The sequence below is a fragment of the Alosa sapidissima genome, chromosome 18 (genome assembly GCF_018492685.1).
Source record: "Alosa sapidissima isolate fAloSap1 chromosome 18, fAloSap1.pri, whole genome shotgun sequence".
Classification (NCBI taxonomy): domain Eukaryota; kingdom Metazoa; phylum Chordata; class Actinopteri; order Clupeiformes; family Clupeidae; genus Alosa; species Alosa sapidissima.
In genome coordinates, this window is record NC_055974.1 from 13,705,463 (window position 1) to 13,731,221 (window position 25,759).

Genomic DNA, 25,759 nt, shown 5'->3' on the forward strand with positions numbered 1-25,759 from the left:
ACCTGGGTCCTCGTGGGCACTTGAAGCCAAATGTGGTATGGACGCTGTAGCCACTTGAGCCACAGTGCCCCCACAATGGAAGAGTATAAAAGAAGAGAAAACAGCAAGTAAGAAATGAGTACCTGCCACAAAACAAGGCACTTCTTCTGCAGTGGTGTCATTGGTGATTGGTCGGCGTGTAGCGCACATGTTTCCCTCCACACTCGAGAATGGCAGCAGCTCCCGGTTGCCCGAGGGGTCACGGAACCTCTGGTTGACGCGCAGCAGGCCTCCGTCATTGGTGAGGTCGCGCAGGTCGCGTGCCTGGCTGTCCTCCGAGCCGTAGACCTGGCCCACATCCACAAAGGCCGTCAGCGAGTTGATCTGTTCACGCACGTTGGCCTGCCCGCCGAACATGAAGGCACTGTTCCCGGTGCCGCAGGTCGGAGCTGAGCGGAACACTGGGATGCAGGTGTCTTGGGACAGCCGGGGGTCTCCTGTAGGGGCCTGTGACGGATACGAGCAAACAGACAGATAGGTGAGAAAGACACAAAGAAATAGAAAGATGGATATACAGAAAGACAGAGAGAGAAAGAGAAGGAGTCAGAGAGAAGAGTGGAAGAAAGTATGTCACTGACCGGTATGGGGAAACAGGGATTGGACTGCTTGCAGCTGGTGTCACAGTCCAGGCCACTGCTGAAAGAGCGTATGCTGGGGGAGGTAGGCGTGAATGTCAGGTCATGGTCATTCCACTGACCGAAGATCGTCACCAGGTAGGAGAATTCATTGTCACTCTCAACACCATTGTCAGTGGTGCTCAGGATACGGTTGGACACCTCTCTCACCTGAAAGAAAACATGAGAGAGAATATGAGCCACAGATGAGAAGATACCACCATTATCATCTCATCATCATCATCATCAATGCCGTCATCATCTTACCAGAGGAAGCAGAAAATTGTTGTACTTTCTATTCCGGTCCCACCCTTTTGGCTGAGAAATGCCATCTTCATACTCGGCCGGCAGCCATCTGGCAAAAGGTGTGTTTGAAGCTCCAAGCCTTGGGTTTTTCCTGGGAATAGAGGAACACACAATTCAATCTGATGTATTTTGCCCACTGACAGGCACATGTACATTACTCTAACAACTCAGCAGACTGATGTAGTCTTAGGGGAAATCCTTTGAAATGAGACTGATCTGCAGCACTCACTTGTTGTTGCAGACACTGGTGGCGGTACGGTACTTGTTGATTAAAGGGGTTGTTCTGCAGGATGGGGTCAGGACACGACTAGTACAGCCTGTGAGACGCTCAATGAGCTGCCGTTCGTCCTCTGTGATCAGGTCTGAAAGAGGGAGACACAGTGAGTCCTCTGCTCACCATAACACAACGCCAAGGACATTTTTGTGAACCTACTGTATGGATGGGTGTCACAGAATCCAAGTATTGTTTTTGACAACAAAAGGAACAACAACAACAACAACAACATGCATTTATATAGTGCTTTATCAAAGTTAAAGTTGACTGATATTTAGCGGAAGCTTTATCTAAAATGGATTTGCAATTGCAGGAATTGAACCCGGGTCGTCCGTTATCACAGCTCCACCATGCCATAGAACCTTTCATTACCACAGTGGGTTTTCCTCATGTCTGACCTGTGGCATTGATCGATCTCTTGTGGATGTGATGGGCCTTCTGGTGGATGAGCCCGAGGGCGATGTCCATGGTGTCGGCGGCCCTCACTGCATTCCGGGTATCCCGTGCTGGCTGCTTCATCAGTCGCAAAATATCTGAGGGGCGGATGTCCTCTCTGCGCACTCTCCTCAGACTCCTACAGGGTGGGACATGGCAGAACATGACCATACGTTCATGACCATACTTTTATATTTTATACGGATTCACACAAAAACTCACCCATGATTTTCCCACTTAAATAACACCAAGAGATGGATAACAATGACTGTATAGAGAATTTGCTTACTCTTCACGTGAATACTTGTAGGCCTCATTCACGACCCTCTTTGCCTCCTCAACAGCTTCTAGGATGAAAGGTCGACCTGGGCTTTCTGTGGAGGAACAAAATGGGATGTTATGTTGTCATATAATGTTGCATATTTTTCTAACCAACAGGGTAAAAAACATTAATAGTCAGGGGGAAATGGTTATTGAGGTTTTTGCATTTTGGGTATCCTTAGGACATCTTGTGAACATTGGCATATTTCCAAAATGGCTGCCAAAAGAGTTAGATGGAAAGTAAGAATAGCAAATCTCCACACCTAATGGGTCAATTTTGATGGTTTTACTATCAAATCATAGGTTCTAGGTCCATTTCTGGGTGAACCATTTCTGGGTGAATGAAGACGTTGGGGGGTCAAATTCATTGTAATGGTCAAGGTGATGGTAATTTCTTGTCCCAAAAAAACAAAACAAAATAATTATTTCAAATAACAATGGTCAGAATTTGTTATTCACTTGCTATCTACATTTCGTCCTCTACCATTAAGGGAAAGGCCATTCAACCCCCTACTGTACACTATATATTATTTTAAAGATTACACCCTCTGTATGCGCATTAACAAAAGTTACTACAGTACATCCCTTCCTCCATATCATTCACAATACATAGTCCTATATTGTATAGGTGAGCCAAGTATACAGCTGAAGTATTTTGGCCTGTAATATTAAAGGAGAATTCCGGTGTGATATTGACCTAAAGTGTATTGAAACATGATACCGAGTGTTAACGTATGTCTCATAGCCCATCTCGGCTTGTCCCCTGCACTCCAAAATCTGGCGCTAGTTAGCCGATGCTACCAACAGCTTTTTTAATAGTGGTGCTTCGGCATCGGGCTAGCCATGCAAATAAATCACTGTTTTATACCCATTTACGAGGCTCAATGTATCTCCACACTTCATTGGTAGAATGAAAAAGCACTGGTAGTTTACTTACGAGACGATTTATACAGACAGTATCTTCACGGAGTTTAGCGTTTGCAGCCATCTTGAATTTAGTCACGATAAGTCGAGCAACGAGTAAGAATGAACAGGTATGATAAGGGATCAGATTCCAAAAATAATTCAGTGGAAATGCATGGATTCCAGTTTCTTCCAGTAGCAGCAACTGGAATCCATGCATTTCCACTGAATTATTTTTAACTGGAATCCATGCATTTCCACTGAATTATTTTTGGAATCTGATCCCTTATCATGGCCCTCGGAAGTCTACCAATGAAGTGTGGAGATACATTGAGCCTCGTAAATGGGTGTAAAACAGTGATTTATTTGCATGGCTAGCCCGATGCCGAAGCAACCACTATTGAAAAAGCTGTTGGTAGCATCGGCTAACTAGCGCCAGATTTTGGAGTGCAGGGGACAAGCCGAGATGGGCTATGAGACATACGTTCACACTCGGTATCATGTTTCAATACACTTTAGGTCAATATCACACCGGAATTCTCCTTTAAGGCAAACTAATTAAAAAGCCTAAATTACATATTTAGTCTACAGACTCTACACCCTCTAGATGTGAGTTAACATGAGTTCAAATATGCCCCACCTACCTCCATACCATGCACAAAGTTCTCTATTTTATATTGGTAAACCAAATTTATGGCTGATACATTTTGGCCTTGACCATTAAAAAAAGCAAATTCATGGTAGTAGTCCCTTCTGGCCCATGGCCTATTTTAGGGATTAACTGTGGAAAGTTTGATGAAGATCCTTCAAACTGCTTTGGAGATATACAAACACTGCATTTCCATTTCTGCGCATGATCCCCCACAACCTTGAGTAACTATTCAGTTCATCAGGCCCTTACAGTTAGTAAGTATAACAAGTCTGAATGAAGATCCTTCAAACAGCTCTGGAGATATTTAATATCATCATGGGCTAACACATTATTTGGACCAATACTGATGTCATATGGTTCATTGAGATATCAGTATTTTTTTCTGTTACGGACTGGAATTTAAAATTCTCAATCAACATTATGGGCCCCATCTTAACCCGGCCCATTGTGGCGCCAAGCACAACGCAAGTCTTGTTCCTATCTTACACCATTATTTTACCAAGGGTTCAAGTAAGTTCAGAAGTCAGAGTGCCTTTAATGTTATTTATCGCAAGTATTCAACAGAAAAGTAAATTCCGCAATATTCCATTTCTTTTTGGAAAGCTTGAAATGTCTTTTTAAATATTTCTTGATCAAATAACTTACCTGAGCCATCACACCAGCTGAGCAACAGGTAGAGCCCAGTGACTGACAGGAAGGTAGACAGATTCATATCTGAAACAAGACAAATATAGTCGTTATGAAGGCTGAGAGCTCCCTTTAAAGATAAGAAATGTGCAATAAATGCTGCATTGCATGCTTGCCAAACTAAGAATGTGTCACAGTTATATCAACAGTTCAGTAGCTTAAGGGAACTGATCTCAGTTTTTCATTTTATTATGCCCAAGTAATGACTTATGACTTTAATTATGATGACATGTCCACCTCTTTGCTTTGTACTCTTGTCAGCCATAGTGTAGGAGAGTAGATATGAGATGCACATGCTATTCTGGCATCACCTTAACAGTTGGCATACTACCACCCCTATCTTTGCATTGCATTATGTTAAATTGTTAAAAACACTGATGCTGACACTTGACTTTTCCCACATCATAGAAAACATTTTCATTTATAGATGGGTCTGCAGTTTTCAAAGAGAAAATACAATACACTTCACTTTGAAGACAAGTCTATTCATTTTGACTAAGCAGGTTCGATCCTATGAAAACTGCTGCCACACAATAATATATAGATGACATGAAACCATTACCGAATAACCATGATGCTGCAACATGATATAGCCCCTTACTATAGCTATCAACTTCAAAACGCTGCAAACTCATCTGATATATGAGCACTCAACACAATTAAACCTCACCTGTTCAGTCTGAGTCTTCAGTAGAGTTGAATGTTGAGTGTCTGCTAGGTCTAACTTTATATACAGTTCTGGAGCCGCGCCCCCAATACACTATGTGGGAAGAGTGTGTGGGCTACAAGCAGTTCCTTCTTCCTCCTCGTGAGTTATTTATTGATCATTTGTTTCACGGCAGTGGTATTCATCGGTGTTTCCTGAAGATAACAGATTCTTCCTTGTTGACCTAGTTTAGAACTGTTTTGTATGATATCTAAATTATTTATATTGCTTTCAGCAGAACATTATAATGACTCTAACAAATATTGTATCCTGGGTGTCAGATTGACTGTGAACGTGAACCTGATGAAGCAACTTGCGAAACGCGTTGTTCACGCCAAATAAAGTCAGCAAAATATACCCTCCAGTGTGCGATGTATACTACTCTTTTGACTTTTCAATACTTATACTGCACACCATCAGCACCTGGAGCAAGAAGGGCTGTGCACAGGGATTTTGACCTTTGATGAACATTGTATCCTGTTGATTGTGCCATAAAGAGGTTGCTGAGAAGTTGATAAACCTAAAGGTTGGACCTATGCCTGTAAGCCTATCCTTTCCAGGAAGTCTATTGATGTTTTTCTACATGACATTTACATCTAAAATATTACCACATAGATATTATATTCTCATCAAACTTTTGTTATTTTCAAGGTTTTTGTGTTAATTGTCACTTTTCTTGCACAAAGTGTAACATGCACCATTGTCTACGACCGCCAGACTTTACTTGTCTTGCACTATGCACTTTATGTCTGTTTTTGTCTGTTGTATGTCTCCTTGTCTGTTATACTGCATGTGAGTGATGGAGCAAAATGCATTGCATTGTACTGTAGGCTTACTATACATATGACAATAAACCGAACTTGAACTTGAACTTAATTGATCATGTTTAACATTACATTTTAAGTACACTCAAGCTAAAACTAATCTATATATCCTGATATAATTATTTAGTGTTATGACGACAGGACAGTTTTTACTGACTAGAACGGCTCGGGGTCAAAGGTCATACGGAATCGATTAATCTGCACTAATTTTTTTAATCAGTTATTTTTTCTCAAATTAATTAATCGAAATTAATCAGTTATTTTGACAGCCCTAAAAAATATATACCTGCTTGCTTATGTTGACAATTAAGAAAAGTATCACTGCACTATTAAAAAATTTCCCGTAAAAAAACAGGAATGAACTGGCAGCAGAGTTTCCAGGAAGTTCCTGTTATTTAACGGTGCCCTGGTTTAACATTAAGTTAATTCCAGTAACTATATGCATGTGACAATAAACTTCCTTGTATCCTTGTATGTAAAATAACAACATTAATTTCCTGTGAACTAACAGGAAACAACTGGCAGGATTTCCAGGAGCTTCCCGTTGTTTAACGGCAGACTACCAAAACATTAAATTCCTGTTAAGTATATAACATAATTTTCATGTTGACTAATAAGAAAAAAATGTGATCTTCACAACAGGTCTTTAATTTTTTACAATTACAGGAAACAAGTGCCATATATTGAGTTCATCCACTCTCAAATCAACATTTTAAAGATTAAAAATCCATTTTTTCACATCAGTTACTTATTTGTAGTTTAACAGATATTTTATTTCACAGCACTTACTTGACAGTCTAACAGTAAAGTAATCTTTTTGAAAGATGAAGGGACATGAAGCAAGATAATAGTAAATAGTAATTTAGGAAAATGAAGACTGACTATAATCATATTTCAGGATCAGGGAATAAGACACAGAAGAATTATCATGGAAAATAAAAACATCGCATTAGGCTCGTGTATCATGTATGAATGTAAAATGTAGATACATAGTTTGAAAATCGGATTTCAAAGAACAGGCAATAAGACAGAAGAATTACAATGGGAAAAAAAAAACATTGCATTAGGCCCGTTTAAAATGTAGACACGCTATCTAGTAGTATTTTGAAAATCGTATTTCAAAAAACAAGGAATAAGGTACAGAAGAATTATCATGAAAAACAAAAACATCGCATTAGGCTTGTGTATCACGTATGCATGTAAAATGTAAACACGTGATCTAGTACTATTTCAACAATCGGGAATAAGGTACAAAAGAATTATCATGGAAAATAAAAACATTGCATTAGGCTTGTGTATCACATATGTATGTAAATTGTAGACATGTTATCTACAGTAGTACTATTTCAAAATCAAATAAGATTAATTATCACAGATACTTATCAATTATCAATATCATTGCATCACATTGGGCTTGTGTACATGTGAGAATGAATAAACTGACAGATTATGTCCAGAAGAATTTAAAGTACAGAGATGAGTATAAATGATAATCAGGGAGGAAATCAAGTAACATTCATAAGAAATCAAGTAACATTCACTTATTAGTGATTGTTCTTGGGCTTCTTCTGGGCCTTTTCTCTGTGAGAGAGAGAAAGAGAGAGAGAGAGAGTTACAAAAATGATAGGGTACACTAGGATTCATGGAGAGGAAAATTGTGCTTTTAAACTGACATTTATTACTTACTGTAACTGCATTTATATTTGATTTAATCAGTTGTATGAAATAGAAGTATAGTGTTCTGTGGTTATTACAGCAGTACTATGCATGATTGCTCTCTTCAGAAGGTGTAATCCTGCATAGTAGTGCTTATAACTACATAGTAGACTACTACACAACCCCCCCAATACATACCACACATAAAACAAATTCTGGTCCGAAAGTGTGGCATGAACTTACCTCTGGATGAATTCAAGGGTGCAAGCTGCTTCCGCCTGATATTGCAGATTCAGAATGTAGAAGTTGGAGAAACATGTCGCAAGGCCTGTTAGAAATGTGTCGAGGTTGGACCCTTCACAAACGATTAAGGATTCAATGCTGACCATCCACTTTTGATGATTACCTTGTCGTTCACCTGAAAAAAATTATTTATCATATTCAATTTAAGATATAGATCCACATGTCAACTATGATTAGATTCCTTTTAGGATTTTTTCCAAACAAAATTCAATACAGAAAAAAAACATTTAGTGTTCAAAAGTTGATTTAAATATGTATATGTTGATCATTATTACTCTAGTAAATGAAAACAAACAATACCTAGTAATATCAGGTGAGGCGTCAAAGGTAGGCTTGGAAGACTCAACATCAGCTACAGTCGCACATCCCTTAGCAAAAGAAAAGAAAGGCACTCAACAACTCTTCATGATGTGTGTGTGTGTGTGAAAGTGAAAGTGAATGTAATCTGTGTGTGTGTGTGTGTGTGTGTGTGTGTGTGTGTGTGTGTATGTATGTAAGGAGTGAGTGAATGTGAGAGTTGTCTGCAAGGTGAGTATGAAAGGTGTGTGTGTGTGTGTGTGTGTGTGTGTGTGTGTGTCTGCCGTTGAATTATTAAAAGTGATGAGGCGGGTGTGATAAGATGTTTGTGTGAGGAATGTGTATATGTGTGTGCAAAGTGAGGTTGCCTTTGAAATTGTGTCTGTCTTATCAAAACCACATTGTTTATGGTTTCTATATATGTGTGTCTTAAGACCTAGATAGATAAATAAATAGATAGAGATACTTTATTGATCCCCAGGGGAAATTCAAGACCTGCATGTGTCTTAAATTTCATTTGACAATCTGGAACACAGCATGGAAGGTCTATATTGGGTACATTGTCATGAATTGAGGTACTCACATAAATAGACGCAGTGGACTGATGCCCACATATCTGACATGTAAACATCTTCCTGTTGCATGCCGCTAGCTCAAATGAACTCAGGAGGAATACCATACGCGTGTCATGCAACCACCTCTGCTATGAAGAGCTAGCTAGGCTACTAACTAGCATTAGCTTTATAAACTGACCTAACACAACTTTAAGTAATTACCAGCACGGGAGAAATCCACGCATACAAGTAAACACTGAAAGCAGCAGTCAACACTGATCCATTTATTCCATATTGTTTAGTTGGCCACTGGTTTATTAAACTGATGATGCTAAGCAGACTTAGCTAGCAAGCACGTGTTATAGCAGGTAAATCACGCGAGTTAAACTTTGAAAAACTATGCATACCCTACACATACCAATACATTTAGATGGCTTCAGATTGCAATGAAGAAACGTAAAATTTGATCGACAAGTGATAACGATAACGCATGGCTTAAAGGAATTATCCGGAGTAAAATGCACTTTAGATCAATTTACGGATGATTGGGAGTACATACGTTGAGTTGACATCCAAATCATGTCATTCGGATGTGTTTTGAGAAAGTTCGATGTTACCGTTTTTAGTCAAAACTCGTTAGCCTGGAAGTGACGCGGGCATGTCATTTCGCCGCTACAAAACGCTATTTTTATACCTTTTCTACAGTTCCAAACAACATTACACTTACGTGGTAGTGAGTAGAGGGTCCCTAAAGCCAAACCAAAGTATCCCGAGGTCTTTATGTGGTCGGATAGAGAGTCCAGAATGAATTTCATCAAGCCAGTGAGTGGGGAACGGCTATCTGGAGCAACAGGGTGGAGATCCAGGATAATTTCACTCAGTTCACTGATGAAATGAAGAAGGTCTTCGATCGCTCAAAACAGGGAAGGGAGGCTGCTCGTGAGATCCTCAACCTCCGTCAAGGGCGCAGGTCAGTGTCTGACTTTGCAATTAAATTCCGCACTCTTACATTCTTCAATAGACTGTCTGAAGCGATTAAGGATGAACTCATTCCTCGTGACTTACCTTCTTCATTTGATGGCTTCGTGGATGTGGCTATCCGAGTGGACACTCGGCTAGGTCAGCTTAATCGGTTGAAGACAACCAGTAGCTCTCAGCGGACCGAGCTTCATCGAGGGAACAGTTTCCCTCTTCAGGCCCTTGAGGTAGGATCAAGGTCATCCACTCCACCTGCTCCGGAGCCAATGCAGGTAGACCGGATTAGACCTTCGCCAGCTGAGAGACAGCGAAGGTTGGATTCTCACCCCTGTCTGTACTGTGGTCAGCGTGGTCATTTTGTTTCAACCTGTCCAGCAAAAGACGATGCTCACCAGTAAGGCGGGGAGTTCTGGTAAGCGCAATCCCCTCAAAAGTCTCCCCGTCCTTCCGCACTGTCCTGCAAGCAACTGTGATGTGGAGGGGCCATCAACACACCACCTTTGTCCTCATTGACTCTGGGGCTGAGGAGAGCTTCATCGACGCATCACTGGCTGCCAGATGGGAAGTTCCAGTAACCACCCTGCAAGCTCCACTAACTGCCTCAGCACTAAATAAGACCTGTTTTGCCAAGGTAGCCCATATCACATCCCCGGTGAGTTTGATGCTCTCTGGTAATCACACTGAAGAGATTGCATTTTATGTTATTGATTCACCACAGATTCCCATAGTCCTTGGTCACCCTTGGTTAGTCAAACATAACCCACACATTAATTGAGTGAATAATTCTATTTTGGGCTGGAGCTCATTCTGTCATTCCCAGTGTCTGAGGTCTGCCCTTAACCATTTACCTGTTTTTTCTGAGTTACCTGAGGAGTTTCCGGACCTGTCAATGGTTCCAGAGGAATACCTTGACCTGAGACCTGTCTTCAGTAAGTCCAAGGCTACCTCTCTACCACCTCATCGGCCATATGATTGCTCTATAGACCTGCTTCCTGGAGCTTCTCCCCCTCGAGGTCGCCTGTACTCTCTGTCGCCCCCCTGAGAATATGGCCATGAAAAAGTACATTGAGGACTCCTAGCAGCAGGTATTATCCGTCCCTCTTCCTCTCCAGCAGGGGCAGGGTTCTTCTTTGTTGGCAAGAAGGACGGATCACTAAGACCTTGCATTGATTACCGGGGCCTCAATGAAGTCACTGTTAAGAACAGATATCCTCTGCCCTTGATGTCCTCTGCATTTGAACTGTTACAGGGGGCCACAGTGTTTTCCAAATTGGACCTTCGCAACGCCTATCACTTGGTGCGAATCAGGGAGGAAGATGAATGGAAGACGGCATTTAACACACCCACAGGGCACTATGAGTACCTCGTAATGCCCTTTGGACTTACCAACGTGCCATCTGTCTTCCAGACCCTTGCCAATGATGTGCTGAGAGACATGGTAAACAAGTTTGTCTTTGTTTATTTGGATGATATCCTAATTTTTTCCAGGTCTCTTCGTGACCATGTTCAGCATGTCCGGTTAGTCCTCCAGCGGTTACTAGAGAACCAACTGTATGTAAAAGCAGAGAAGTGCAAGTTCCATCAACGCTCCACATCCTTTTTGGGCTCTGTTGTCTCTGAAGGTGGTATTGAGATGGACTCCTCGAAGATCAAGGCAGTTATTGATTGGCCTACCCCCCAGTCCCGCAAGGATCTGCAGAAGTTTCTGGGTTTTGCTAATTTCTACCGGAGATTTATCCGTGACTACAGTTCTATTGCCTCCCCTCTGACTGCTCTGACGTCATCCTCAGTCAGGTTTTGCTGGTGGGAAGGGGCAGAGAAGGCTTTCCAGCAGTTCAAGAGGCGTTTCACCTCTGCTCCCATTCTGATCATGCCGGATCCGTCATGTCAGTTCATTGTTGAAGTGGATGCCTCGGAGGTAGGGGCTGGAGCTGTCCTATCCCAGAGATCCAAGAAGGACAATAAGTTGCACCCTTGTGCTTTTTTCTCCCACAAGTTGACACCTGCTGAGAGGAACTACGATGTGGGGGGCCGAGAACTTCTGGTGGTCAAGCTCGCTCTTGAGGAATGGCATCACTGGCTAGAGGGGTCTGAGGTTCCTTTCCTTGTGTGGACGGACCATAGGAACCTGGAATATTTGAAGTCTGTGAAACGACTCAATGCACGCCAGGCCAGGTGGTCTCTTTTCTTTAGTCGATTCAATTTTACTTTGTCTTTCCGTCCAGGTTCTAAGAATGCTAAACCTGATTCTCTCTCTAGACAGTTTAGAGTTCCTGATGCTACTCCAGCCCCTAACACCATTTTGCCTCCTCACTGTTTAGTGGGTGCAGTTTCCTGGGATATAGTATCTGTGGTTTACAATGCCCAACAACAGGCGCCTGCTCCAGCTGGTGGTCCCCCTAACCGCTTGTTTTTCCCCAGTTCTGTCCGTCCTCAGGTTTTGGAGTGGGGTCACTGTTCCCGACTGACCTGCCATGCCGGAGTTAGGAGGACTATGGCGTTTCTTCAGCAACAGTTTTGGTGGCCCCGAATGGTTGCAGATGTCCGAGCCTTCATCGCTGCCTGTCAGGTCTGCGCCCGGAACAAGAGCTCTAATCAACCACCCATTGGACTCCTCCAGCCACTCCCGGTACCCAAACGACCGTGGTCCCACATAGCATTGGAATTTGTGACTGGTCTGCCCCCTTCCAGTGGTAACTCTGTTGTTCTGACTATTCGACGAGTCGATAGATTCTCCAAGTGTGTGCACTTTGTTCCCCTGGCTAAACTCCCTTCTGCTAAGGAGACTGCTTCCCTCATGGTTAACCATGTCTTTAGGATCCATGGGTTGCCTTTTGACATAGTGTCTGACTGAGGTCCTCAATTTGTGTCCTCATTTTGGAAGGAATTCTGTAGGCTTATTGGAGCCACCACCAGCCTCTCGTCAGGTTTCCATCCTCAGACCAATGGCCAGACAGAACGGGCCAACCAGGACCTTGAGAGGGTCCTTCGGTGCCTGGCTTCCCAGAATCCCACGTCCTGGAGTCAGCATCTGGCATGGGCTGAGTATGCCCACAACTCCCTTCCTGTTCTACGGGTCTCTCCCCATTTCAATGTTGCCTTGGTTACCAACCATCTCTCTTTTCTTCTCAGGAACTTGAGGCCTCGGTTCCTTCTGTCCAGGCGTTTGTCCGGCGGTGCAAGTTGACATGGCGACGTGCTCGGGCCTCTCTGTTACGCTCTAGTGCCCAGGTCAAGCGGCTGGCAGACCGTCGAAGGGTTGAGGCCCCCCACTACAGGAGGGGACAGAGGGTTTGGCTCTCCACTAAGGACCTACCTCTCCGAGTGGACTCACGTAAGCTGGCTCCTCGCTTCATTGGCCCCTATGTCATTGAACGGGTCTTTGGTCGATCTGCAGTCCGGTTGCACCTGCCCCTCTCACTTCGCCGAGAACATCCCACCTTCCACGTGTCCCGGATAAAACCTGTCTGCCACAGTCCTCTGTCTCCCCCGGCTGTGTCCCCTCCTCCCCCCCGACTCATCGATGGGGGCCCTGTCTACACTGTGGAGAAGCTGATGGATGTTCGTCGACGCGGGTGTGGTCTCCAGTTTTTGGTCGACTGGAAGGGGGTATGGTCCGGAGGAGCGGATGTGGGTTCCAGCCCGCCACATTGTGGATAAGACGCTCATCAGAGACTTTCGCCAACAACACCCACGTCACCCAGCTTTGACGCCGAGAGGCGTTCGTTAAGGGGGGGGGGGGGTCAGTATTCCTGCTTTCATGACACCTGCTGGACATTTTGGATATTTGCAATCATGTGCCTTTGTTTTCTTTGTGTAAAGATCCCGCCCTCACTTGTCATGTTTCACTTCCTGTTGTCAGCCTAGTCAGCCATTTTGTGCTCACCTGTTTCTTGTTTGCCCCTTTCTGATTGTCTGCTCACCTGTTCTTTATTTAGTCCTAATGATTAGGCCTACTTATTCTGTGTGTTGTCAGCCCCAGTTTGTCAGATTGTCCCACCATTTTGTCTGAGCACTTATAAGCCTCTGTTGGATTCTACCTGTTGTTCTGTCTACCTGCCTGTTTGAATTCTGCCTGTGACCTGTCTTTTGGATTTGCCTGCCGTTTTGGATTATCTGCCTGTCTGTGCCTTTTGGACTGCTTCTCGGACCTGACCTTTGCCTGCCTGTGGATTACTCTTTGGACTGTGTTTCTGGTTTGTCAGCCTTTTGCCATTTTCAGTTTTCCATTTTCAGTTTTTTGACCGAGGGTCTGCCTTTTGTTCAGTTTCCACCATATGACGGGAAGTTTTTTGTTGGAGTTGTTTTCTTCTGTTGAAAACTTTTTGAACTAACTCTGCACTTGGGTCCGAACTATTTACGAATCCTGACAGATGTATGAAGCTGTTGGTGAGTCTGGTGGTGCGTGAGCGCAGGCTTCTGTACCTCTTCCCATAGGGCAGTAGATCAAACAAATTGTGAGCGGGGTGAGTGACTTGCATCACTCACAATTGTGGTCGCCTTGCGGGTGAGGTGGGTGGTGTAAATGTCTTTCAGGGAGGGGAGTGAAGCACCAATAATCCTTCCAGCTGTTTTCACTATGCGCTGCAGGGCTTTCCTGTTATATTCAGTGCAGCTTCCGCCCCACACAGCGATACAGCTGGAAAGGATGCTCTCAGTGCCTCGGTAGAATGTGGTCATGATGGCTGGTGGAGCACTTGCTCGCCTGAGTTTCCGCAGGAAGTAGAGGCGGTGCTGAGCTTTCTTCGCCAGTGATGCAGTGTTGGTGGTCCAGGAGAGGTCTTCACTGATGTGCACCCCCAGGAATTTGGTGCTACTCACTCTCTCCACCACAGCACCGTCGACGGTCAGTGGCAGGTGTTGGGTGTGACCTCTCCGGATAACAATCTCCTTTGTCTTGCTGACGTTAACACTGCTAACTTCGTTTCACCAGGTGTAACGTTAACATTCAGAGATGTTGTATTATACAACGTGTATAAACATGACCAGTGTGCTTTGAAACGTATTTCTGGTCAAAGATGACAGAAATTCACCTTATTGTGTTGATGGCTTTCGATGGGTTTGGGTATGATTCCAACGTATTGTCAGAGAATGTCTAATAAAGGTAAACGGGCTCTGGTGTCTTCTCTCAGCAGACAGCTTCCCATCACCAGAACAAAGGTAACGTTAATAGATAACAGGAAGTACGTGTGTTCCAGAATAAACATTACGGGCGTGGTAAATAACAGTGTACAGAGCAGCACCAAATTCCTGGGGGTGCACATCAGTGAAGACCTCTCCTGGACCACCAACACTGCATCACTGGCAAAGAGAGCTCAGCGCCGCCTGTACTTCCTGCGGAAACTCAGGCGAGCAAGTGCTCCACCAGCCATCATGACCACATTCTACCGAGGCACCATTGAGAGCATCCTCTCCAGCTGTATCGCTGTGTGGGGCGGAAGCTGCACTGAATACAACAGGAAAGCCCTGCAGCGCATAGTGAACACAGCTGGAAGGATCATTGGTGCTTCACTCCCCTCCCTGAAGGACATTTACACCACCCACCTCACCCGCAAGGCGACCAAAATTGTGAGTGATGCAAGTCACCCCGCTCACAATCTGTTTGATCTACTGCCCTCTGGGAAGAGGTACAGAAGCCTGCGCTCCCGCACTACCAGACTCACCAACAGCTTCATACACCAAGCTGTAAGGATGCTGAACTCCCTCCCTCCTCTCCCCCCTCCACCCTCAGCTACATAACATCCTGGACATTGGACCCACAATGGCCGCCTGCACTACTCCACTTGCACACTTGTACACTTTACAACTTGGTGTTGTTGTCCTGAAAACACAACACTTCTGCTGCTCTTACATAACTTGCACCACTATGCCACTTTCTTTATTACTTTGGTCAAACAGAACTACCCAAGCCTTTTATTGGCCTGACTTTGCACTAGTATTTTATTGACTGTCTATGCACAATTTCAACCAAATTTTGCTGCTCTTATTTTTTTCATTATTATATGTGCCCTCTTATTTACTTATTTACTTACTTTTTGTTTACTTGAATGTTATGTTTGTCTGTGGACTTAAATTGGAAAAATATGTCTTGTCTTCACCGTGGGATAGTGAGAAACGTAATTTCGATCTCTTTGTATGTCTGGAACATGTGAAGAAATTGACAATAAAGCTGACTTTGACTTTGACTTGACTTTGTGTTGGAGCCTGATTTTACACATTTGTCTTACTAATGACCGGAAAGTCCTGTTTATTAAAGGAAACCGGTGAATAATGTTGGAATCTGGGTGTAAATTTACAGAAACGTTTTACAGTGTGCCTTAAAGAAACCTATAAGTGTTCTGATTTTAGTTATCACTGCTCTACAAGTGTTATCACTGCTCTACACTGCCTTAGAACATATACCGTATTTTCCAGACTATAAGTCACACCTGAGTATAAGACGCACCAGTCAAAAAATGTGTCATGAAGAGGAAAAAAACTATATATATATATATATATATATATATATATATATGTTGCACCTGAGTCGCAGGACCAGCCAAACTATGAAAAAAAAGTGTGACTTTTATAGTCCGGAAAAAAAGTATTTTTTAATTAATCCAGTTTAGTTCACATGTATCCTTATGATGCTGTTTTAGTTCACATGCATCCTTATGATGCTGTTTTGATGTACTGTTTTGGGTCACATGTATCTGCTGTTTTAGTTTCACATGTATCTGCTGTTTTGGTTCACATATACAGTATGAATCTTCTGTTCTGTCATTTTGACTTATGTTTAGGTATAAATCTTTATTGTTATTATTATAATGTATATTATTGTGTCTTAGTCTACGAACATGAACCTTGTGTTCTGTTTATAGTTCTGCTTTTGCTAATATCCAGACATGCTGAGTCGCCCAAGTTAAAGTTTAAAATCAACCACAGAGGAACGGAGAGAAAATCATGTCACAATTACCGAGTGCACTGTCTGACCTGAGGGTCAAGCTATGTCATGTTTTAGGCCATATGTTAACTGTCACACCCTGATTTCATGATATAAAAGAAGCTTGCCTGCAGAACATGTCAGAGTTTGGGTACGAATCATTGTTTTGTCTCATTCTCTCTCTTTGCAAAGATAATTAAATTGTATTGTTCTTTTGGATCACAGGCTCCTGTCTTCATTTTGCGTCAAAGTGTACAAAATATATCCAACAGCTTTTCAGGTCAGATACATTTTCTACAGAGCAGAATGTGCCAGTGGCATTAAGGAACATGCATGAGATGCATGATGCATGTGCTGGGGGTTTCAGGCATCCATAAAAGATACATATCATGTGTTTTGTTTAGGTTTCATTTTCTCATTCCAAATTTAATTTCTGTGTCTGTAAGTATCGGTGTTTGAGCTGTCTCTTGGAAGTTTCCCCAGTTCCAGCACACAGGATTTTTTTGTTTTCATTTTAAAATGTATATGCATGTTGAATTATTTATTTAATTGAATGGCTTGTAGTCTAGGTCACTTGATATGATTTTAGAAACACAATTGAGGTCTAGCACCAGGACTTGCGAAGCTGTGTGCAAAAGTAGATCAATATAAAATGAAAAATCAGTATTTTAGACCATTATTTGCCAAGGTATGCTCATGCATTTTGTAATGCCTTATGGAAACTCCTCATAGGACTTTTGGTTACCCAAAATGCATACTGACAATAAAAGTCATAGACTTTTTGGATTGTTGTAGACTATTTGGATTGTGTGTCAGGTTCTGATATAGAATGACTACACAAAATGGAAAAATTACACAAAAGGCTCTATTTTTGCATTTTCTTTGATTGCTTCATGTGTGTGTATAAGATGGACTATACATCTGCACAACTAATATTGGATGAAACAACATGAATATTTAATTCCTATGGATTCATGTGAATATTTCAAGACCAAGAATGTAGTGGTAAAAAAAGAATTCTGTGATCACAGTAAGGTATCAGATTTTTAGAAAAGGCATTCAGAACATGTTTGATGATGGTGCGGTTATTGTCAAATCTTTATAACAATACACGTGGCATTAAGTGGTTCATAGAGTGTTGATGAGTGTACATATTGTTATTGTGGATAATACAGCGTGATTTTTAAATGCTAACAGTTGTAATTGGTGAATAAACTCTTTTGAGAGGTGGATAAACTATTTCTGAAATTTCAGTGGTGGGTAAACTGCGTTTAGTCTGCTTGCGTTTAGCGGCCTCCACTAGCCTACATCTCTGTTCAAGACCCAAGGCTGCATCTAGCCTACTTATTGCTAAGGATATAGGCTACACTGCAGCTAGAAGTTAGGGAAGCACCAAAGGCGAGGAGAGGAGGAGGGCATTAGGCTATTGACTAAATTTAATGGAGACATACTACTACGTGCTAACGTTAATGTTACTGCCATCAAGCTGCAATGATTTGCTGCGAATGAATGCTGCCCAAATTAGTACGATGTCTTGTGTAATTCCGCTGGATTTTCTTGTAAAAATTGATTTTTTTTTGCATATTTTGCTAGTATAGAGTCTAAGGAACAAGATTTTTTTGTCTTCACATTTTCACGATCCATTTTCACACTTAGATGACATCATTTATATAATGCATAATTAAGACTGGGACTACTATCACTTGGGGGTCAAATGTGAGAAAACAAATGTGAGATTCTGAATATCATACTTACTTAGCTGATTTTTTAGTTTTAAACCTGCTAATTAGCATTTGCGGCCTAAAACTGGCCTCCATAGGCAACATAGAACGGGTGATTAGGGTAAAAAATTTAACTCCTTGATATTCTTATGAAACTTTACTAGTTGATTATTTATGTAGAGACAATATTTTTTTGCATTACAAGTTTTTTGAAAATATATGTTTAGGGATGTAATTTAATAATATCTCATTAATTATGCACTAATTTGCACACATTTCAATTACAGACATCTGAATATTGGATAGTTAACATTGAATGTAGTCGCGTTCAGGTTTGCCTTCAGAACTTTTTCTGGATTAAGAGCCTTAAAAGAATGGCTTGTTCAAGCGTCAGTCCTAGGTTATGCCGATTTCAGTCGTCCCTTTATCTTAGAGACGGATGCAAGCCATGCAGGATTGGGGGCAGTTCTGTCACAGGAGAAGGATGGGTTACAGCGTTTGCTAGCCGGGGCTTGCGGCCAAGTGAGAGGAACATGTCAAATTATAGTGCCATGAAACTCAAACTCCTTGCAGTCAAGTGGGCAATCACAAAAAAAAAAATGGCAGGTATCTCCTGGGCAACACGTTCACCGTGTACACTAACAACAATCCTCTCCAATACCTGCAGTCAGCGAAACTGGGCGCTGTGGAACATTGCTGGGTTTCTCAGCTTGCCCTCTATATTACAAAATCTCGAGCTGATCTGATGCCAACATCCAAGACTCTTGGATAACAGAATCTTGTATGGTGGACACCATCCCTGGTCGAACCAAAAGAGACCTGAAAGTCCTGCAAGGGACTGATCCCTGTATTTCCAGATACCTGTGGTTTTGGTGACAGGGACAACCACATACCCGTTAAGACAAGTGGAGTGAACCAAGGGAAGTCCGCAGTTGATAAAGCAGTGGTCCCAGATACAGAAAATGGATGGGACCTTGCACCGAGCGATCCAGGCTCCTCCTTCCAGGGATCCAGTGCTGCAGCTTTTACTGCCAAAGGTGTTGCGAGTCGAAGTGCTCACTAGCCTACACAACAACCACGGCCATCTGGGGGTGGACAGGACTACAGATTTGATATGACAGAGGTGCTACTGGCCCCAGATGTGGCATGAGGTGCAAAAGTGGTGATCTGAGTGTGAGCACTGTGTGGTTGCTAAAGCAAGACAACCCAAGCCAGAACCTTTTTGGGAAATATGTTAGCCACTTAGCCTTTGTAGATAATCTCCATTGACTTTACTCTCTTGGATTGGGCTAGCACAGGACAAGCGAATGTTCTGGTAGTCACAAATGTTTTCTCAAAGTTTACCCAGGCCTTTCTCACCCCTCATCAGAGAGCTTCCACCGTAGCTAAGATTCTAACTGAGAGATGATTCTATTTGTATGGAGTGCCAAGGAGAATCCACTCTGATCAGGGGCGCAGCTTTGAGGGGGAGCTGTTGAAGCACCTGTGTGACACCTACATCATAACAAAGACTAGAACCACCACTTATCCTCCAGAGGGGAATGGTCAATGTGAACATTTCAACAGGACACTTCATGACTTGCTCAGGACCTTACCCCCTGAAAAGAAGCGTAAATGGCCCCAGTTGCTCCCTCAGTTCCTGTTCGCCTATAATACCACTGTGTACCAGTCCACACAGCACTCCCCATACGAGCTGATGTGCGGTCAGAAGCCACAGTTACCAGTCGACCACCTACTTGGAAATACTGGAGGTGACCACAGGGACAGTCCACCGACTGATTGGGTGGTGCAACATCAAGAGTACCTGACTTCTGTCTATGCTAGTGCTAGGAGACACTTAAAAGAGGCTGCGGCATATTGTAGGCATGGTGGTCCTTAGAAGATTATGTGAGAAGAAAATGTGAAAATCACTTTTAATTAGAAGAAAGTGTGAAAATCACTTTTCAGACTAGATATAATCGCTTATTTTAAAACATACTCCATACATAATCCAGCGGGACCCTATTTTCCAAACACAGCGTACTGTACTAAATCAAGTCATCTTGTAGGCCTAGTGGTGCGTCAAGTGCAAAGTAGCCTATATTCCGATCCGCTATTGATGACGCGAAAAATAATAACGGTAGGCTAAAATTATTTGAAACTAAAGTAACAAGCCAGTTTTGTAAAAGGAGTAGAAAGTACCAATATTCGTGTTAAAATGTAAGGAGTAAAAGTAAAAAGTCGCCAAAAAAATAAATAGTAAAGTAAAGTAAAAATATCTGCAAAATCTACTTGAGTACAGTAACAAAGTATTTGTACTTCGTTACTTCCCATCTCTGTATGGATTACACAAATAATTGACAAGGAAGTACAAGATTTTTCGATGGTCACTTCTTTTCTAAATATAAATACAATACATATTTCAGGCCACCAAATGGAGGCATTTCACTGCACTTCGGGCCTTTTTTGGATGTAAAAGTAAGCAGTGAAATGGCGTCATCAGGTGGCCATGCAGCGCAATAGCGCAATGAAATATTTAATTTAACAGGACATTACGGTAGAAATCTTGTTTTTTCTTATTAATTATTTGTGTAATCCATCTGATATATTTAGTTTTTCTTTTTAAAATTCGTTCCTTTATAAATTGTGATGTAATATGAAGGTATGTTTTTGAATGTAATTACTCTGACAAGTAAGGGATAACGGCCGCCGAGGTGACTCATAGACAAGGTGTAATGCAAAGCACTCTCCGTCACACAGCGGCAATTTTCTTCCTCATGAGATTTCTCCATGTTGCTTGAGCCAAATTCTTTGCTGTATATATATGAAAATGTAGTTGAAAAATGAAATGGTTACTGGCACCAGTGGCCTAGCCCAGGGGTTCCCAAACTTTTCCACGACAAGGCCCCCCAAATACCACAAGGTTCTGGCCCCCCTTGATGTGTTATTAAACCCATCGACAATACTACTGCAAATGTAAAAATACATTTAGCTAATCCTAATAATTATTTTAGGGTAACACTTTATTTTAATGTGTCGCTGTTACAGTGTACCTACCTGATTAGGTACAGTGGTACAACCTGTGTAACAACATGTACTATCAGGTACTATCATTGTACTTGCATTATGTATTTGTGGGTACCTACATATAGTTGTTACATTGTAATACTGAGTGCTTTTAAAAAACTTTGCCAATTTGCCAAAATTTTCAAAGAGCTGACCTGAGACCTGCTGGATGGGGTAAATCTGGTCATGGTAGATTTGATATACAAACCATTCTTAGCTCCGGTCAAGGCCTCATTGTCTTCAGTGTACATGTAACAGCTGTGCTGCTACAACCTTGTTACTCTTTGATACAGTGGAATAAACGTATTAAGTGTACCAGTTAATTACTTACATGTACATATGACATGTATGTTGTGTCTTCGATGTCTTGGAACAGGTCTACTAATTCACATGTACTATGTGGTATAACAGCAGACACGTTTCAACACATCAATTACACATTACAGGATGCATGACATCATTGACAGGATGTATATAATTTGTACATGTAAGTACTTAACTGGTACACTTTATTTTAATGTGTTTATTCCACTGTATCAAAAGAGTAATAAATGTGTACCGACACAGTTGATACATGTACTACAGTATGTAGGGTAATGGCAGACATGTTCCAAGACACCAATGACACAACATACATGTAATATGTAATTGTAAGTACTTAACTGGTACACTTCATTTTAATGGGTTTATGCCACTGTATCAAAGAGCAATAAATGTGTACCAACACAGTTAATATATGTACTATGTAGTGAATTAGTCGACCTGTTCCAAGACATCGAAGACATAACATACATGTCATATGTACATGTAAGTAATTAACTGGTACACTTAATAGGTTTATTCCACTGTATCAAAGTGTAACAAGGTTGTAGCAGCACAGCTGTTACATGTACACTGAAGACAATGAGGCCTTGACTGGAGCTAAGAATGGTTTGTATATCAAATCTACCATGACCAGATTTACCCCATCCAGCAGGTCTCAGATCAGCTCTTTGCCTTTGATGAAAATGTAGGCAAATTGGCAAAGTTTTGTAAAAGCACTCAGTATTACAATGTAACAACTATATGTAGGTACCCACAAATACATAATGCAAGTACAATGATAGTACCTGATAGTACATGTTGTTACACAGGTTGTACCACTGTACCTAATCAGGTAGGTACACTGTAACAGCGACACATTAAAATAAAGTGTTACCATCATGGGAAATATAATTTTCAGATATGCGACAAATGATTATAATGGCATTGTATAACAACCCTCATAGTAATAGGTATATTTAAAATTTTTCATATGTATTTATTTATTGCTTTTATTTTTTGATATCGCCCCTTGAGACCAACATATGAAAAAAGTTCATCCTAGGTCCTATTCTTGAGATATTCACAGAAAACTGTGTCCAGACAAACTGAGCAAAAAAAAAAAAACTCTGACTAAACCTATATGCTGCACTAGTGTGGCGGTCATAATAAATGAGGCAAAATCTTTTTCCTAATTTATAGTACTGTAAGTATAAGTATATATACTTTTTTGATCCTGTGAGGGAAATTTGGTCTCTGCATTTAACCCAATCGGTGAATTAGTGAAACACAAACAGCACACAGTGAACACACAGTGAGGTGAAGCACACACTAATCCCGGCGCAGTGAGCTGCCTGCTACAACGGCGGCGCTCGGGGAGCAGTGAGGGGTTAGGTGCCTTGCTCAAGGGCACTTCAGCCGCGGCCCACTGGTCGGGGGTCGAACCGGCAACCCTCCGGTTACAAGTCCAGAGTGCTAACCAGTAGGCCACAATTAATACCACAAGTGCAGTGCCATATCAAGCCACACCCCTTCCTGTAAAAATCCCATAGCCTGTCATTTCAATTTAGGCCCTTGGAGTCTCTCTACTCATTTTTTATTTTGCTGAACTGACCATATTATTAACATTTCCAAATATGTAATGAGAGCATGGACCTCCCCTCTGTAGCCACCACTATGGGAAAACTAATGAGACAACTTTATAATATATTGAAGCAAAATGGAGGTGTTTTTCTGTTAGAATAATTTTGCTTTTGACTTCTGTTTGTGACTTATGGCCATTTGATAGATTCCAATGAATTCATTTAGGCATAGTGGAATCCAATCAAGTTGTAGAAGCATTTCAAGGACCATTGATATTTTATACATTTACAAAACACTCCAAAAAACATTCTTGTGGAGTGTTGGAGTATTGTATGTAGATTATTGAGAAAAAAATTAATTGAATCCATTTTAAGATGAGTCTGAAACATAACAAAATGTGGAAAACTTGAAAGGGTCTGAAAACTTTCCGGTTGCACTGTACATTAGATTACATCAGATTAGATTAGATTAGATTAAACTTTATTGTCATTTAGCAGAGTACAGTACAGAGCCACTGAAATGCAGTTGATATCTAACCAGAAGTGCAAAATAAGCATTGCCCTGCCACACAAAATCATTTTTACTTGAATGTGAAAATTAACAGCTTTGTCGTGAATGTGAAAATGGACAGCTAACTCCTCTGTCAGCTCTAGCCACTGAAAAGAAAAAAGTGGAGAAATCAGGCCAATTGCAAAAGCTCTTCAGTTTGACGTGGAATTTAATGAGCTCATTACTATTCATGAGCTCGCCCAGTTGAGACCGTGCCCACAGAATTCGTCTAGCTCTGTGACAGTTTTCGTAGGCAAGGATGGCTGAATGTCAATGGGATTGTGCGCTATGCACGAATAGAACTTCAACAATGCATTTTGCCCAAGAACCCAGACTTGAGGATCGAATGGCTTCAGTTTATGTTTTAGAACAATACCACAGGCTTTGTAAAAAAGGTTGCTGTTAAAGCCTGGAGCAATAAGCTACCATCGCGGCAGTCTACGACCAGTGCCCAGTTCGTAAGTAAAACATTATTGTCAACTCAAGGAAGTGCTATGTTATACAGGTTTAATACAGGTTTAATGCACTAGATTAGCAGGTTTTATGCCCTTTTGGACAATGATAGCACTCGCTTTCCAAGCTAAGTTCATGCCATGAAGCTAAAATTAGTTGGTAACAGCTGTCATGTTATGGACGAAACCAACTAGCTGTTAGCCAATCAGATTCAAGCAGCTTAGCTCGTTGAATATTAATGAGAACTGGCACAAATCGAGCTGAGTCTTCCTGCAGGCTCTCTATACCAAGATAGAATGGCTTGAAACAAGGTAACCAAGGCAGGCATGTTTTCCACAAAAAAATGGTCCATGGTAAAACTACAGACATTACCACAAAGTAATTAAAAAACGTGTGGCAGGGCACCTTTAAATTAAATACCAAAGTGCAGGTTGAGTAGTATTCTGTGCAGTTATGTAGACGATAGAGAATAATTATGTAACAGTGTATAGTTAGATAAATATAGTTTTCCAGATTACATGTCTACAGTGACAGATAAGGAGTATAGAGGGTTGTTTACAGAGAGTATAGACATTCTATAAATAATATATATATATAGAGAGAGAGCTTATGTTTACATGCCTGTGCAAGATATAGCAGTGAAAGTAAGTACTGGCCTCTCTTGCCCTTAGACTGTGAAGAGGATGTGTCCAGTAAAGAAACTCTCTGAGAGAAGTCCAGACCCCCCCTGGCTGGCCTCCAGCCACACCTCATCCCCCAGCCCCAGCTGCACCACTGTATCCCCGGTGAAGTTGATTCGGCCGTCCACGAAGGATGAGAAGGCGGTCATCACCACTGCCCTGTTGTGGGCAGCGTTCAGCTGAAGCGAAATGGGGCATTTCCATCGTTGATAATGTGATTCTAAATATTGCCTGGAAGGTCAAAACAGCTTTATGTCAATTTGGCCATTTACCACAGTCATATTCTTAGATCATTATAAAGACACAGAACAAACGAGAAGACAGGAAGTGATTCGATTCCTAATGACAAAAGTCTGACACACTCATGTCCACACACCTGTCTCTAGCCATGGATGGAGGTCGAATGGGGGGATGTCATCACAGTTGGTGTAGCCCGAGACGCGGGAACTGAAGAGCAAAGGATTGCTCGGAAGATCTCTGATACCAGTGTTGTCACAGATGATGCGGGCCATAGAGACCGAGGCCAACGAGTTCACCTGTGCCTTTGTGAACACCCCATGATTCTCCCACCACAACCTGAAAACACAACAGAAGGATCCCACTATGTGATGTGGCACCTACAGCGCATGCTAACACAAGCCATATAGACACTCCCCCATGTACCCCCCCAGGAGTTCCCCCTCCATCTCACCTGTCCCCATCACGGACCTTCTGGAACTGAGTAGCGATGAGACAGGCAAAAAGGGGCCCCACGCGGCCCCCAGGGACAAAAGGCTCAGCCACACCGCCAAGCCAAGGGTCAATGTTGTCAGGGGATCCATACAGCTCCAGGATCCGGTGGGCTAGGTCACTGTTCTGCAAGACCTGAGCCAGTTCTGCCTCTGTCTTGGGCGTAGAGAGACCACAGATACGGCGCCATGCATTATACCCTGGAGAGAGTGAGAAAAAGGGACAAT

General features: G+C 42.1%; 1 protein-coding gene and 1 long non-coding RNA gene across 4 annotated transcripts in view; both read right to left on the bottom strand.

Annotated features, from left to right (window-relative positions):
* The window catches only part of mpx (myeloid-specific peroxidase), a 41,952-nt gene that overhangs the window by 6,131 nt on the left and 10,062 nt on the right, over window positions 1-25,759 (bottom strand). For 2 of the 3 annotated variants that reach the window (XM_042070210.1, XM_042070212.1), the window contains exons 1-8: window positions 4,902-4,958; window positions 4,190-4,258; window positions 1,958-2,042; window positions 1,632-1,807; window positions 1,189-1,321; window positions 921-1,050; window positions 618-824; window positions 123-486 (exon numbers count right to left, since the gene is read on the bottom strand). In XM_042070210.1, coding sequence (XP_041926144.1) covers window positions 123-486; window positions 618-824; window positions 921-1,050; window positions 1,189-1,321; window positions 1,632-1,807; window positions 1,958-2,042; window positions 4,190-4,256 — 1,162 coding nt within the window. In that variant the 5' untranslated portion in view covers window positions 4,257-4,258; window positions 4,902-4,958. Of the gene's footprint in view, window positions 1-122; window positions 487-617; window positions 825-920; window positions 1,051-1,188; window positions 1,322-1,631; window positions 1,808-1,957; window positions 2,043-4,189; window positions 4,259-4,901; window positions 25,035-25,179; window positions 25,380-25,494; window positions 25,733-25,759 lie in introns of those variants that run through there. The other variant, XM_042070211.1, reaches the window with a different exon arrangement.
* Window positions 7,728-14,637, bottom strand: LOC121689958. Its single transcript, XR_006024943.1, has 3 exons — window positions 14,583-14,637; window positions 8,021-8,088; window positions 7,728-7,835 (listed from the first exon to the last, which is right to left on the bottom strand). It is a non-coding gene; the product is annotated as an uncharacterized LOC121689958 (long non-coding RNA).